Consider the following 17,360-nt stretch of genomic DNA (forward strand, 5'->3'; position numbering starts at 1 on the left):
AATTTGTTTTTTAAAAAAGTTGCTATGAATCAGGAAAACATTTAATTATTAGAAGGCATGTATTACTTGGATTAATACAAAATTGCCTATAGCAACATGGGAGGACCGACCCACACTACCCACTACCAATCAGAGGAGCAAACCTGCTGGGGCAGTGCCCTCTTGCTCTGCCAGCAGCCTCTCAGAAAGGGGAAGCAGGGCTGGGAGAAAAGGGAAATAAATGGAATTCTAAATTGGTTGTGGAGTCGAATCCTGCAGGGTCAGGTGTGAAGAATCAAGTACTGAGAGATCACACAGGTGGGAATGCGTCTCAACTGAGTTACTTAAAAAAAGAGGTCAGCTAAGAAAGCATGATAGCCATTTGGCAGTTTCCTGTCAGGCGATTCCTAAACACTTATACATATATGCATCACTTTTACCCTGTTGGGAGGCAGTATAAACTCGGTGTGTAAGGGAGCAGCTCTAAAGTCAGAATGCTGAGGTTTCAATTCTGGCTCAGGGTCATATGAGCTCTGAGACCTTCGCCAAATTACACCACCTCTTTGAGACAGTTTTCTCATGCATAAAACAGGACTTAACAATAATACCCACACTGATGATTTTTGTGAAAATTAAATGCGATAACACATATGCCAAGCTTAATACAGGAAATGTTCATTGAATGTTTACTATTACTGTTTTTATGTCTGAAAATGGCCGTTATTCCTAAATATTGGATGCATTTTACCAATAATTTATAAGTTCATATAAAGTCCTTTTTGTTCATGTTTTGAGTATCTGTTGTTTTGTTTTAATTTTAATGGTTTAAGTCTCAGGTTTGAGGTTATACATGGCTACCTTCTTAATCTTATCTGTGATTAATCAGGAGGAAATGGTATGATCAGTTAAGTATCCTGGATCAAAACTGGTTAGAAGCTAGGATTCTCCTCGTGATCAAGATGTAACGTCATTTTGAAAGCATCCTGCCTAAGGACTTTTGCAAGACTGCCCTTTAGGGAATAAATGTCAAAAAAAAAAAAAATTAAAGTTTCAAAACATTGAAACCCTGGGCTATTTCCGCCCCATATAAAAAGTTAGTAAGGTATCCTGAGAACACTAAACTAGCAAACAAGTACAAAAGTCAGAGGTGCCTACCTCCTTCTGTGGACCTTTAATTTCTGAACACACTTCTAGTTTTTTTAAAACATCCTGGGTAACCATGAGTGCATCTGAGAAGATACCTTCATTTTCTAGAAGAAAATTCAGCTGGTAGTGTTTCCGTTCACATACTAAATGTAGAACAAAATAAAACAAATCAGAAATTCATTACTTGAAATAAATTTTTACAAGTTTAAGCTGTCTGAGCACCTTCAGGTCATATACTGCACTTAACTGATCTCTGTCTAGCACATTAGTTATGAATAACAGACAACAGTATCTCTCACAGCTTCCTCCTTTGTGCTGTCCTCAGCCTGGTTAAAATAGCAGATAATCAGCAGGGTGCGGTGGCTCACGCCTGTAATCCCAGCACTTCGGGAGGCTGAGGCGGGTGGATCACGAGGTCAGGAATTTGAGACCAGCCTGGCCAACATGGTGAAATCCCATCTCCACTACAAATAAAAAAATTAGCTGGGCGTGGTGGCGCATGCCTGTAATCCCAGCTACTCAGGAGGCTGAGGCAGGAGAATCGCTCGAACCCAGGAGGTGGAGGTTGCAGTGAGCTGAGATCATGCCACTGCACTTCAGCCTGGGCAACAGAGCAAGACTCCGTCTCGAGAGAAACAAAACAAAACAAAACAAAACAGATAATTATCGAAATGGTATATCATTATTCCAATACTGCTTTTCTGCTCTGTAGTTCATGTTTGGACTTTCAACGTTCAAAAACGCACTTTTGAAAGAAGAATGGCCCAGTACGGTACTGCACTGAATTTTGGTTTTCTACCTAACAGTGGTCTTTGATAAATTTATTAATCAAGCATTAAAACTGATAAAGATCATTGAAAACAGAAGGATGGATTATAAAACAATGACTGTTACCTGGTTCTGTACTTGTCTCCTTTGCCTCACTAAAGGTTTGCACAGCAGGGGAGGGGGAACAAGCTTCAGCTGTAGTAGGAGTCTCCTCTGGGGTTTCTGCATTCCTCTGGCTCTCCTGGGCTGTGGGAGAATTCACACTCATCTCTTGTGAAACTGAATGGGCTGCTTCCTCAGTCTCAGCTTTCACAGGGCCCCCTGGAGTGGCAGAAAGCTCTGGGGAAGAATGAGGCTCTCCAGCACCTTCAGATGAAAGGATTTCTACTTGAGGCTTCTCTGGTTCCTTTCTGAATGTCTCTGAGGATGGCGCAGAGACATCCCTTACCACCTGACCCTGAACAGAGCAGTTTACAAGGCTGGTCAGAAGACTTTTGCAGCTAACAGCTACATCAAACATCTGTAGACTGTCTGCTAAGGAGATGATTTTGGAGAAGTTGTGCTTGCCCACAGGTAGTTTGCCCGTGTACATCACTTCCAACAAGAGCGCAAACTCCTCGGGGCTCACCACAGATGCATCGATGGAGATGGTATCTGTGTTATCCAGCAGGGTTTTGAACAGGAGGCTGGCAGCAGCCAGGACAAGCTTGTGAGCCCTGAAGTAAATGGTACCAATGGAGATGGTGCAATCACAGAACTGCTGCTCCTTGCACAGAGTGTAGAGCTGCTGCAGCAGCTGCTGGCTGTAGTTGGGGAGCTCCATTGCGTCAACTCTGCCCCAAGAACTGCTCTTCCTCTCCTCTCCTAGAGTCGGCTTTGGGAGGACAGGCCCTAGAGAAACCCACAAAATACCAGGTTAAAACTTCAAAAAACCACAGGGAAAGGCCTTGAATGAAATGCTGAATGAACAGAAAGGCATTTCACATATTCATCCAACAAATGTTGCTTAATAGGGAGGAACAGTATGCCAGGTATACTAAATCAATAATGATCATTATCATTATGTGTTTAAATATATGAAAGAGACTGTGCATAATGCTTCGTATGGATGATCTCATTTGATTCTCACAATGATTCAGTGGAAAAGATATTATTTCCTCCCCATTTTACAGATGAGATTGGAGCTTTGAAGGACCAAGAGAATCACCCTAAGGAAAAACAGCCATCTCACTGACTTCAAAGCTCTAACTACGCTACCATTCCTGCTCCCAAAGAGCTCTCAGCCACCTAGAGGAGATAAATATGTAGACGGAGACTTACAGTACAATGTCCTTGGCTTATTCAGTCTAGCCCTAACAATGGATGGAGGTCATCATTCTCTTCCTCTGAAAATACATTTTCCACTTGGTTCTCCTTCTCACTCACTGGCCATGCCTTCCCAGTCGCCTTGGTTGGGTCCTCTGCGTCAGTGCAGCCTTTAAAGCTTGGAGTGCTCGAGGACCCAGTCATCCCACCTCTCACCTTCCCTCTCTTCTGATTCCATAGCTTTGAAATATCATCTAAATGCTGACAGCTTTCAGATTTATGTCTCTGGCTCAGCCTGTTCCTCTGAACTCCTGATGTAGACTTCTAACTACGTACCCAACATCTCCAACTGGAACCTGGTTTCTGAAACGTACATATCCAAAACTCTCCTGCCACTTTCCCACCTCACAGCAATTCTGTCCTTCTAGTTCTTCAGACTAAAACCAAGTCATCCTTGACTTTTGCTTTTTCTCATACGCTATATCCAATCCTTTATAAATCCTGTTGGCTCTCCCTTCAAAATATATCCAAAATCCAACCGCTAATTTCCTTCACTGGCTCCTCTCTAGTCAGTCCAAACTGCCATCATCTCTTACCTAGATTACCGCAGCAACCTCCTAATTAGCCTCCATGCCTCCATCCTCCCCTACTGCTACCCCTACCTCATCCTATCTTCGACCCAGTAGGCGGAGCAGTCTACTTAACACACAGCCAGATCTTGCTGCTTCTTTGCACAAAAAGCCTTAAATGGCTTCCAGTCTTAGAGTAAAAGTCAAAGTTCTTACAATGGCCTAGCAAGCCTTTAATCATGATCTGGCTGTCATCGGCTCCTAACCTCATCTTCTACCACTCACTCTCCCCTCACCGTTCTGCTCTGAGAACTCTGCCTTCCTTGCTGACCTGGGAATATACTAAGCATGCTCTGCATTCTCTGCCTCAGGGCTGAGCATGCTTAGTATATCTGTGCCTGGCTGGCTGGCTCATTTCTACCAGCCCTTTGCTCAGAGGCCATGTTAGCAGTAAGGCCTTTCCCGACCATGTTTTTTCAACAAGCAACCTCCCCTCCATTCTCAGAACCTCCCACTCCTTAGTCTGCTTTGTTTTTCAGCATAGCACTTATCGCCTACTGACATACTATATTTTTATTTGTTATTATCTATCTTCCTTCACTAGAATGTAAGCTCCATTAGGGTAAGAACTTAATTTTATCACCTGCTGTATCCCAGTGCTTAAAATTCTGCTTAACACAAATACTGTTGATTACTTGGTAGAATGAATAAATAACTAAAAGGCAACATAATGATGGATTTGTACACACAAACACAGTTTGGGGGATAGGAGAGTCCAGGAGTTAGAGTAAAGCTTTGAGGGAATAACAGCTGACCTGTGTCTTAAAAGATACGGACGCACAGATGAGGTAAAAAGAATGGGAGGAAAAGGCAATCCTGGCAGGGACGCCTGCATGAGGCATGCAGATAAGAAAACATCCCGTGGTAGCAGGCAGGAGGATTAGGAACTGAGATTTTTACTGGAACAGAAAGCAGGGAATAGGAGTGTTAAGAGATGAATCTGGAGAGGCAGGCAGGGGTGTTGGTCACAGAGGGATATAGAGGACATGCTTACGAGCTTGGAGGTTATCCTAAAAGCAATGAGCAGCCATTGAGGCGTTTGAAAGGCTTTAAGCAGCAAAGTCATGTGGTCAGATATGCATTTTAAATATACCGCCTAAGTAACATGTGTACAGAATTTGAGGGGGATAATGCTGGAGATGGGCTCTATTATTGCAGGAGATCAGGAGAAAATAAATGAGGGCTTCAAGCAGGAGAACTGGTAATAGGAGAGAGCCAAAAAACATTGTGAAAGTATAGCTGTCATGACTTAGGGACTGAATGGATGTGAAGGACGGAGAGAAACAATTCCCAGGTTCCTGGCTTGGTGAGTGGGTGGATGATAAGATGATCCAGATAATACAAGAACAGACAGTTTAGGGGAAGAGACATCTAGTTCAGTTTTGGGTTTGAGGATCTTATCTTTGAGGATCTTTGAGGAAATTATATAATCTCACTTGTAAAAGAAAAAAGTACGCTAAGAAAAGGGCGGAAAGATATATGTCTAAAAACCAGTAATTGCTTTTGTTGGAGGATTACGGATGATTCTCTTTCCACTCCACCATTTCTACATTTACTGACACTGAAATTGACAGATAAAAATATAAATAAAAATATTTCAGAGTTCCAGTTTCCATTCTGGCATGTCAGGAGCTTAGAAGTCACCACGTCCTAAAAGCAAACAAACTAAACAAACTGAAAAATCAATAACTCTTCTTTAATTCGTCAGAAAAGAAAGGTCACAGGGCAAATCACTGTCCCTAAAATTAGAGACAGACAGGCAGACACAGAGAATCACAACTTAATGAACAAAAAACACAAGCCAGGCACAGTGGCTCATGCTTGTAATCCCAGCACTTTGGGAGGCTGAGGTGGGCGGATCACTTGAGGTCAGGAGTTGGAGACCAGCTTGGTCAACATGGCAAAACCTCGTCTCTACTAAAAATACACAAATTAGCCAGGCACGGTGGCGGGCACCTGGAACCCCAGCTATTCAGGAGGCTGAGGCAGGAGAGTAACTTGAACCTAGGAGGCAGAGGCTGCAGTGAACCCAGATCACGCCACTGTACTCCAGCCTGGGCAATAGAGGGAGTCTCTCTCAAAAAACAAAACAAAACAAAAACAACGTATGAACAAAAGCCTCTGTAGGAACAAGTGCCAGGTTAAGAAAACTTGAACCACAATCGAATCACTGGAGGCTCAGTGTTCACAACTCTGAGAGTTAAAAATTCTGGGGGAGGACTCAGTCACAGGGGCCCCCCAACACTTCTGTGAGCTTTACCTCCTAGAGCTCTAACAAGTCCTCACAATGAATAGTGAAGAAAAATCCCCTCTTGCTTCCAGCAGCAGGAGAGGGAAAAGGAGCCATTTTGAAATCTGCCAGAGCACTCTGTTTTTAACAAGGTCTGCCTTCAAGAAAACTATTTTACAAGAGCCTAACTGGCTAGTTTTCTCAGAGCCTAACCTACCTGGAGAAAAACAAATACCCAACTCCAGCTCCCTCCAGCTATCCTGTACCATCTAAGGAGCAAAAAACCCTGAGAGTACGTGGGAAGTTCACAGCCCAGGGGCACAAGCTCACCAAAAGATTGAGACCGAATCCCAGGACTACAGAAATCTTCTCCTCCCCTGCACCATCACTAAAGGCCTAGCTATAGCAGTTCCTTTTATGCAGTACATCATGTCCACCTTTCAACAAAAAAATTACAAGGCATACTAAAAGGCAAACAAACAGTCAAAACCCAAAAACAGTTTGGAGAGACAGAGCAAACTTCAAAACCAGACTCAGATATAGCAAGAATGTCCGAATTAGCACACCAGGATTTTTTTTTTTTTAAGACTATGATTAAATAGCCAGGGGCTTTAATGGAAAAAAGTACAAAACATGTAAGAATAGATGGATAATGTAAGCAGAGAAATGGAAATTCTAAGAAAGAATCAAAAAGAAATGCTAGAGATAAAAAACACCATAACAGAAATGAAGACTGCCTTTGATGAGCTCATTAGTAGACTGGACACGACTGAGGAAAGAATCTCTTAGCTTGAAGATGTAACAATCCAAAACAAAAAAGCAAAGTAAAAAAGAAAAAACAGAACAGAATATCTAACAGTGGGAAGACTAGAAAAGAAATAACTAATGCAAAATGGGGACACCAGAAGGGGAAGAGAGAAAAGCAGCAATATTTGATGCAATAATGACTGAGAATTTCCCCAAATTAATGACAGACACCACATCGCAGATCCAGGAAACTCAGGACATTAAGCCTAGGCATATAGTTTTCAAATGTCAGAAAATCAAAGATGGCCATGGTAACAAAGAAAAAAAATAGACAATACAATTTATTATTATCAGTATCACTGTGTACCCCATATACATTAAAAATATAAGGTAATTTATGAATGTCCACAAATATAACCTAAATAAAATGATCCAATTCCTTGAACGATGCCATCTGTCAAAACTCACACACACAGCAACAGACTATCTGAATAGGCCTATATCTATTAAAGAAGGTGAATCAATAATAACCTCCCCAAAGTGGAAGCAGCAGGCCCAGATGTGTTCACTAATGAGTTCCACCCAATATTTAAGAAAGAAATTATACCAATTCTCTACAAACTCTTCCAGAAGACAGAAGCAGAGGGAATATTTCCCAACTCATTCTTTGAGGCCAACATTAACCTTCTACCAAAACCACACAGAGACATTACAAGAAAAGAAAACCACAGACCAGTATCTCTCGTGAAGATAGATGCAAAAATCCTCAACAAAATATTAGCAACTTGACTCTAACAATGCCTAAAGAGAATTATACATCATAGCCAAATGGGACTTCTCACAGGTATGCAAGGCTGGTTCAACATTCAAAATCAATTAATGTAATCCATCGCATCAACAGGCTAAAGAAGAAAAACCACGTGAACATGTCAACAGAAAGATGCAGAAAAAGCATCTGGCAGAAATCCAATGCCCATTCATGATAAAAACTCCAACAAACTAGAAATAGAGGGGAACTGCCGCAACTTCATAAAGAACGTCTACAAAAAACCTACAGCTGACATCATTCATAATGGTGAGAAAGTCAAAGTCTGGGATTATAAACAAGGCTGGGATATCCCAGTTCACCACTGATCTTAAACACTGTACTGGAAGTCCTAGCTAATGCAACAAGACAAGAAAAGGAAATATAAGGTATACTGATTGGGAAGGAAGTTAAAACTGTCTTTGTTTGCAGACTACATGATTGTCTTTACAGAAAATTAGAGAGAAATGACAAAAAACCTCCTGGAACTAATAAGAGATTGTAGCAAAGTTGTAAGACATAAGGTTAACATACAAAAGCCAATTGTTTTCCTATATACCAGCAATAAGGTAGAATTTGAAATTAAAAACTTTACCATTTACACTAGCACCCCAAAAAGAGAAATACTTAGGTATAAATCTAACAAAATATGTACAAGATCTATATGAAGAAAACAACAAAACTCTGATGAAAGATATCAAAGAACTTAAAAAATGGAGAGATATCCCATGTTGTTAGATAGAAATATTCAGAATTTTCAGAGACTCAGATCTTCACCATGACCAAAATAGCTAACTCAATATTGAAGGAGAAGACTGAAGTTGGAGGACTGATACTGACTTCAACATTTACTATTTTAAAGCTACAATAATGAAGACAATGTGGTATTGGTGAAAGAATAGACAAGTAGATCAGTGGAACAGAACAGAAAGCCCAGAAACAGACACACACAAATATAGTCAATTCATCTTTGACAAAGGAGCAAAGGCACTAAAATGAAGCAAAGAGTATCTTTTCAACAAGTGATGCTGGAACCAACTGGACATTCACATACAAAAAAATGAATCTAGACATAGACCTTACACCCTTCACAAAAATTAATTTAAAATACATCAGAGACCTATATGTAAAATACAAAATTATAATTCCTAGAAGTTAACATAGGAGAAAACTTAGTTGACTTCGGCTATGGCAGTCTTTTTAGGTACAACACCAAAGGCACAATCCATGACAGAAATAAATTTTGCTCCATGAAAGACAATGTCAAAAGAATGAAAAGACAAGCCACAGACTGGGAGAAAATATTTGCAAAAGACACATCTGATAAAAGACTACTATCCAAAATACACAAAGAACTCTCAAAACTCAACAATAAGAAAACAAACAACCCAATTAAAAAATAGCAAAAGACCTGAACAGACACCTCATCAAAGAAGATATGCAGATGACAAATAAGCATACGAAAAGATGTTGTACATGGTATGTCTTTAGAGAATTGCAAATTAAAACAACAAGATACCATCACACACCTATCAGAATGACCAAAATCCAAAACACTGGCAATACTAAATGCTGACGAGGATGTAGAGAAACAGGAACTTTCATTCAATGCTGGTAGGAATGCAAAATAGTACAGACATTCTACAGTTAACAGTTTCTTACAAAACCAAACATACTCTTGCCACATGATCCAGTAATCACATTTCTTGGTAATTACCCAAAGGGGTTGAAGACTTATGGCCACACAAAAGCCTACACACGATGCTTATAAAGCAGCTTTATTCATAATTGCCAAAATTTGGAAGCAACCAAGAAGTAGATATAATGAATAAACTGTGGTACATCCAGACAATGGACTATTATTCAGTGCTAAAAAGATATGAGATATAAAGCCATGAAAAGACAGGGAGGAAACTTAAATGCATATTTCTTTTTTTTTTTTTGAGACGGAGTCCCGCTCTGTCGCCCGGGCTGGAGTGCAGTGGCGTGATCTCGGCTCACTGCAAGCTCCGCCTCCCGGGTTCACACCATTCTCCTGCCTCAGCCTCCCGAGTAGCTAGGACTACAGGCGCCCGCCACCATGCCCGCCTAATTTTTTTGTATTTTTAGTAGAGACGGGGTTTCACTGTGTTAGCCAGGATGGTCTTGATCTCCTGACCTCGTGATCCACCTGCCTTGGCCTCCCAAAGTGCTGGGATTACAGATTACAGGCGTGAGCCACCGCGCCCGGCCTTAAATGCATATTTCTAAGTGAAAGAAGTCAGTCTGAAAATGCTACATACTTTATAATTCCAAATATATGACGTTCTGGAAAAGGTAAATATATAGATAGTAAAAAAGACCAGTGATTGCCAGGGGTTAGAGGAGAGGGAGGGATGAATAAGCAAAGCACAGAGGATTTTTAGGGCAGTGAAATTATTCTTCATGAATCTACAATGGCAAATATAGGTCATTATACATTTGTCAAAACCCACAGAATGCACAACACCAACAGTGAACCCTGATGTAAACTATGGACTCCGGGTAAGCATGATGTGTCAATGTAGGTTCATCAATTATAAGAAATGTACCAATATGGTGTGAGACATGGATGGTGGGACAGGTTGTGCATGTGTGAAGAATGGGAGTGGGGAGGGATCTGCAAACCCTCTGTAATTTCCGCTTAATTTTGCATGTACCTCAAACTGCTCTAAAAAATAGTTTATTAATTAAAATAAAGATTTGCTGAAATAAATATAAATGTTTCAGTTCTAACTACCCCAAGCCCCTTCTATACCATGTACCTAATATTGTTGGGCATTCATGAATTCATATGATTGTTTTCAGCTTGCTCAAAGAAAATCTTTAAGAATGTCTACCCCTACTTTTTGAATATAGTCTGTTTTAATCTATATTATAAAAATGCACATATATTTTTAAACAAATGAAGAACAGTCCTAGGAGGTAAGTGGCTTTTATCTAATAGAAGTAGCTCTAGTAGGAGACTGGAATTTTTATCTCTTGGTGTTTTATGGAAAGAGGGGGGAAAATTCCCTAAGATTTAAAACTAGAAAAACATTTTTTAAAATTTTAAATTAATATTTGAGAAAATCTGAACAAGAATTCAATTTGCAAATAACAAAAGACCACAAACAGGCACTGATGAGGTTTTTCTAAGAAAAAAATTACACCAATGTAATGTGATTTTTTTTTTTTTTTTTTTTTTTTTGGGTAAAACAAGACATAAGTCTTATGGATTACTGTAAACCAAAAGACTTACCTGGACATACATTAGATCTTTTTAAACATTCTTATTAGTAAGAAACAAGTGACTGGAATTATATTTTCGGGATAGACTCAAACTTAAAAGGTTGCTTTTAAGTTTCTGGGGAGGGTACCCACATCAGATTAAACAAGAGAAGATTCACCCAAGATGCAGAGGGAGATATTTCGAGCATTATGTGGTCAGAGCTATTTAATGTTTTTGTGAACAACTAAATAAGAAGAGAAAAAGAAAAACTTCAGCAGAATGAGCAACTGGGCAAGGTTAAAAAGAAAACTGAACCTAATTATCTGGCTTACCAATATATAGATACTAAAAAGATGATTATAAGCTTGAGCAATGAAAGGAAAATGGGAACCGTTAAGGCCTAAAACATTCAAGGGTGGTCAATGGCTACATAATGAATCTAAGTTGGCAATGTCTAAAATTGAAAATTTACTGAGATTAATGCAATAATAATTAAAAAACAGACTTCTGGCAAAACGGCACACTGAGCTGAAGTAAATGGCTCTTTTTCTCCCACTATAAACACACAGAAATGCTGGATAAAACATAAAAATGCTTTTAAAATACATAGGCTTGAAAAAAAATTAAAGAAAAGAAATCCCTAGGTACCTGAGATGAAAGAAACATCAAAATCAAAGCTAGAACAGTAAGTGGGAATTGAGACCATGGTGGGCCACAGGGGTTTCAAACTCCTGTACAGGCCCTAAACTGCGAGGAAGAAGCATTAATACTCACGTGGAGACTGCAAATGTAGCTTCAGGCAGGTAGAAGGTGGGGAGTTAGCACTGAGACCCTTGCATAAAGCCCTGAGCCTCAAATGCCGATCCTTCCTTGATATGCAGTCTCAAAAATCTGCTCAGTGGCTCAGGGAAACAGCAATAAAAGTTGCTTATTATCTAGGCCATCAGCAGGAAAAAAGGTAAAATGCATGCCTATGCCATACAGAGGTACAGCATCCAAATTTATACTCTGTATCATACAGGAATCTCAAGTCAAGAAATTCACATAAAAACTGGTCTCTAGCATGCAGCAGAAAGAACACAGGGACTCACATAGAGAAAAAGAAAAACACAGAAAAGGGCAGGGCGCAGTGGCTCACGCCTGTAATCCCAGCACTTTGGGAGGCCAAGGAGGGCAGATCACGAGGTTAGGAGATCGAGACCATCCTGGCTAACATGATGAAACCCCGTCTCTGCTAAAAATACCAAAAAAAAAAAAAAAAAAAAAAACAACCACACAGAAAAGAAGCTCATAATTACAAACCACATGAGGAAGACCTGGACGTGAAAAGTAAATCTATAAAAGCTAACAGTAGAAAATGTCAGAGGGGACCTTTGAAACAGGTAAGGCAAAGACTTCTGAAATAATGCCCCAAAAGCTGAAAAAAGAAAATAAATTTGACCGTATAGGTATTAAAGGTTTCTGTCAAAGGATACTAGAGACAGATGGACAAATGACAGAAATGGCAGATATTTGCAAAGTTTAAAGGCAACAAGGAATTGATATCTAGAATATATAAGAAATTCCTGGCTGGGTGCAGTGACTCACGCCTGTAATCCCAGCACTTTGGGAGGCCGAGGCAGGTGGATCACTCGAGGTCAGGAGTTCGAGACCAGCCAGCCAACATGGTGAAACCCCGTCTCTACTAAAAATATAAAAACTAGTCGGTGTGGTGGGGGGTGCCTGTAATCCCAGCTACTCAGGAGGCTGAGGCAGGAGAATTGCTTGAACCCAGGAGACGGAGGTTGCAGTGAGCTGACACGGTGCTACTGCACTCCAGCCTCAGCGACAGAGTGAGACTCTGTCCCAAAAAAAAAACAAAGAACTTACAGGACTACAAAATTAAGTCACTGAAATCCATCAATGGATGAATAGATTAGACGAAGCTAAAGAAAAAATGTGTGATTAGGAAGAAAAGTCTGAGAAAACTGCTTAGAAGGTAGTAGTTAAAAAGAAAATATGAAAAAGAGGTTAAGGGACATAGAAGATAAATGAGAGCCAAACATGTATCTAATAGGTGTTCCAGCTGGAGACAATGGAGAACATGTGGGAGAAGCAATTTGAAGACATATCTAGGAATTTTCTAGAATTAAAGAATGAGTTTTAAGAATAAAAGCTTCAAAATATCAACACAGAAAAAGAAATTTAAGCAAACCAAGAGAAAATGCATCACTTACAAAAGAATGACAACTAGGCTGATACAGACTTCTCATTAATAGTAATAGATGTAAAAAGAAAATGGAGCAACAGTTTTCAAATATTAAGGAAAACACCAATCAACCAAGTATCTATATGATAAACTATCAGGTCAGGCTGACTTTATAAACAAACATAAAAGACTCAGAGACTGTCACTGAAAGAATTACTATAAGAAGGAAACTGAACCAGAAAGAAGGGATAAATATGCTAAGAAAAAGACAGCAAGCAGCAAGCAAAAGAATTATTAAACATCATCTCCACTAAAATAATTAAAATCAGAAAGACTGATAACACCAAATGTTGGTGAGAACGTTGAGTGACCAGAACTTTCATACACTGTTGGTGGAAGTGTAAAATGGTACACCTACTTGAAGAACAGATTGGTAATTTCTTATAATGAAGACTGGACTGTTATACATCCAAGAACATGGATAAAATTTTAAAAATATGTTATGTCAAAGAAGCCAGAAACAAAAGAGTACATACTATATGATCCAACTTATAGAAAGTAGAAATACAGGCAAAACTAATCTACCATGATAAAAATCAGACAGTGGTTCTAGAGGTGATGTGAGTAGTAAAAACATTAAATGTAAAGAGACACCAAGAAACTTTCCAGGAGAATGGAAAAATGTTCTACATCTTATTTTGGGTCATGGTTACAAGAATAGATATTTGTCAAAACTCTTCAAATAGAACACTTAAGATTATTGTATGTTAATTATATCTCAATTTAAAAATTACTTAATATGTTAATATATTTAAAATGCACCAACATCTAAAAATGAGTATGGGAAGGGGAGATTAAAAACAAAGTAGAATAATGACAATTATAGTAGCTACCACATACTGAGTGCTTACTATGTGCCGGGCACTGTTCTAAATGTTTTGCGTATATTAACTCATTTAATCCTTCCAACAACCCTATGTAGTGGGTACTCATCATCTCCATTTAATAGGTAAGAAAATTATAGCACAGAGCCGGGCACGGTGGCTCACGCCTTAATCCCAGCACTTTGGGAGGCCGAGTTGGGCGGAAACGAGGTCAGGAGATCAAGACCATCCTGGCTAACATGGTGAAACCCTGTCTCTACTAAAAATATAAAAAATTAGCCGGGCGTGGGGACGAGCGCCTGTAGTCCCAGCTACTCAGGAGGCTGAGACAGGAGAAAGGCGTGAACCCGGGAGGTGGAGCTTGCAGTGAACCAAGATCACGCCACTGCACTCCAGCCTGAGCGACAGAGCGAGACTCCGTCTCAAAAAAAAAAAAAAAAGAAAATTATAGCACAGAGAGGTTACATAACTCACTCAGGGCCACACAGCTAGTATGTGGCAGTGTGGGGTTCAAAATTGGGCAGTCTGACACAGAGTTCTGTACTGTTAAACACTGTAATCCACTGTCTCTCTGAAATTAAAAATCAACAACAACACAAAAAGTGAGAGAAACTAAAGTTAGGGTGTTCTAAGAGTCAAGGACGACAAAATAACACCTTTAGCCTCTGTTAAGTAAACAATGTACGTTTATGTACAAGGATATAAGGGAATAGAAGCTGAATATTTACAAACAGGAGGTATAAAAGAGAATAAACAAAATGTGATTAATCCAGTAGTAGGTGGGAAAGGGGAAGAAGGAAGGCAAGAAAAGTATGGTAAACAGAAAACAAATTAAGATGGCTGGGCACGGTGGCTCACGCCTGTAATCCCAGCACTTTGGGAGGCTGAGGCAGGAGGATCACTTGAGATCAGAAGTTTGAGACCAGCCTGGCCAACATGGTGAAACCCCATCTCTACTAAAAATATAAAAATTAGTTGGGCGTGGTGGCAGGCACCTCTAGTCCCAGCTACTCGGGAGGCTGAGGCAGGAGAATCGCTTGAACCTGGGAGGCGGAGGTTGCAGTGAGCCAAGATCATGCCACTGCACTCCAACCTGGGCGACAGAGCAAGATTCCGTCTCAAAAAAAAAGAAAAGAAAGAAAGCTAATTAAGATGGTAGAAATAAGTCCAAATATATTACTCACCACAATAAATAAATATTAAAGTCTCTTGTTAAAAGGCAGAGATCCTCTGTTTGTATTTCTTTTTTTTTTTTTTTTTTTTTTGGGACGGAGTCTCGCTCTGTCACCAGGCTGGAGTGCAGTGGCGCGATCTCAGCTCACTGCAACCTCCGCTTCCCGGGTTCAAGCTGTCTTCCTGCCTCAGCTTCCCGAGTAGCTGGGACTACAGGCGCGTGCCACCATGCCCAGCTAATCTTTTGTATCTTTAGTAGAGATGGGGTTTCACCATGTTGGCCAGGATGGTCTCGATCTCTTGACCTCGTTATCTGCCTGCCTTGGCCTCCCAAGACTGTATTTCTTAAAAGCCAGCTCTATGTTGCTTATTAGTGTGTGGGTGTATTTACACTTAAAACAGTGCCTAGCATATTGTAAGCACTGTATGTGTTAGCTCTTATTATTGGTACTGAGAAAGGCTATGAAATCATCTTCATTAAACAGTTTTGAAACTAGCCATCTGACTTGATAGCTTAAGTATTTATCTGTAAATAAACAATTAAACTAGAATTTGTACATACCACTTTCAGGAACACAATTCTGTTATTAAATAAATATATATAATCATGAGGGATACATTAGTGATTTGGGGGCTATGGAAATACACTATAGAGGCTAAACTATATTTTGCTCATGTCACAACTGAAATGTAAAAGTCTCTAATATATGTTTTACTGTTTCTGCCTAACTTTCTTTGCAAGGAAGTAAATGGAGGAGACAGAATATAGCACTAGATGTCATGTGGTGAAAGGGTGCTTTCCGGAGGTAAGAAAGCATAGTGGAACACTGCATGTTGGAATCTCGAAGTCCTGTAGACTTAGGTATAGAAGGAACCTAAATTATGTTATTAAGTACTTACTGAATTGCTAGGCTCGAGAAAATTGTCAAAGGTCTCATGGGAAGAACGTTTAAGCAACAGAAGAGTACCAGAAAGATGAATGTTCCTCAAAGGAACAATATTAAAGCCTCAAGAAAAGACTATACTGATATAGAATAAAGATACTTAGAAAGAGGAAACTTAATTGGCTGAACCAAGTGCCGCATAATGACCCAAAACACAAATGGGAATTCAACACAAAGTAGAAACTAGGCCAGCTTTCTAAAAGGAGCACAAAGAATATTTATTCATTTAAATTTTTATTCTGTCTACTTCCAAAAAGGATTTGAAAGTTTGAGGGCTGGGTGTGGTGGCTCACGCCTGTAATCCCAGCACTTTGGGAGGCTGTGGTGGGCGGATCACTTGAGCCCAGGAGTTTAAGACCAGCTTGGGCAACACGGCAAAACCCCATCTCTAAAGAACACAAAAAAACTAGCCACGTGTGATGGCACGTGACTGTAGTCCCAGCTACTCGGGAGGCTGAGGTGGGGGATCACTTGAATCTGGGAGGCAGAGGTTGTAGTGAGCTGAGATCACGCCATTGCACTCCAGGCTGACAGAGTAAGACTGTCTCAAAAGAAAGTTTGAGGATCCTCTAAGTTATAAGGAAACAACAGTCATACACATGAGAAAAAACAGAAAAAGTACAAGTGAGAAGTAAGTCATAGTTTGTACAAAACATGGTATCCCTTTAATGAATAGGGAGGAAAATAATACTAAATATTTACAGTCTCAATCTACATTGCTTAAATCAATAAAGTAGATGTTCTGTAATCCGCAATTGCTGGCAAGTTCCCTAACAAGACAAAAGCCTTTGCTGCTACTACTAGAGGGTAAGGGGCTCTCTTCTGTGCCTCAGGGAACTGGACCTGATATTCTCCAATTTATTGTACTAATTTTCCCCTAAGTCTTCAGCCAGCAATACACACATGTCCTCACACCAGTCAGTGGTAACATACATAAATAATTAACTATTTGTGGGTCAACTGCCCACCATTTACTCAGTACCTTGCTAGGTGCTGTGTGGGAGCAAAAGGAAAGGTAAGTAAAACAAGATCTTTGTCCACAGGGAGATGGTAATCCAATACTGAATCCAACACTGGAATGACTGAAAAGAGAACTCTTAAAAGAACTCAATCCTCAAGAGACAAGAAGAGGGAAAGGAAGAAAAGGAGAGAAGAAAAAAACAGATTAATCCCAGTGAGTGGCAAGGGAAGGACTAGGGCTGGTAATTTCAAGGTTCAATTTCAACAAACAAGGTGAAAAGAAAAAGAATTACAGACAAAGGAAGAAACACGAACCCAGACCTAAAGAGACATGCTTGGCACATATGCTGGAAATAACATATGCTTCCAGGCA

The 17,360-nt window shown here is 39.9% G+C and overlaps 1 protein-coding gene across 1 annotated transcript in view; it reads right to left on the reverse strand.

Moving 5' to 3' along the window:
• ZBTB40 (zinc finger and BTB domain containing 40) overlaps positions 1 to 17,360 on the reverse strand; it is a 78,954-nt gene that overhangs the window by 37,980 nt on the left and 23,614 nt on the right. Inside the window, exons 2-3 of the mRNA XM_054501557.2 lie at positions 2,020 to 2,784; positions 1,135 to 1,268 (exon numbers count right to left, since the gene is read on the reverse strand). Of these exons, the coding sequence (XP_054357532.1) occupies positions 1,135 to 1,268; positions 2,020 to 2,716 (831 nt within the window). The 5' untranslated portion in view covers positions 2,717 to 2,784. The remainder of the gene's footprint in view (positions 1 to 1,134; positions 1,269 to 2,019; positions 2,785 to 17,360) is intronic.

This window comes from Pongo pygmaeus, chromosome 1, assembly GCF_028885625.2.
Source record: "Pongo pygmaeus isolate AG05252 chromosome 1, NHGRI_mPonPyg2-v2.0_pri, whole genome shotgun sequence".
Lineage (NCBI taxonomy): Eukaryota > Metazoa > Chordata > Mammalia > Primates > Hominidae > Pongo > Pongo pygmaeus.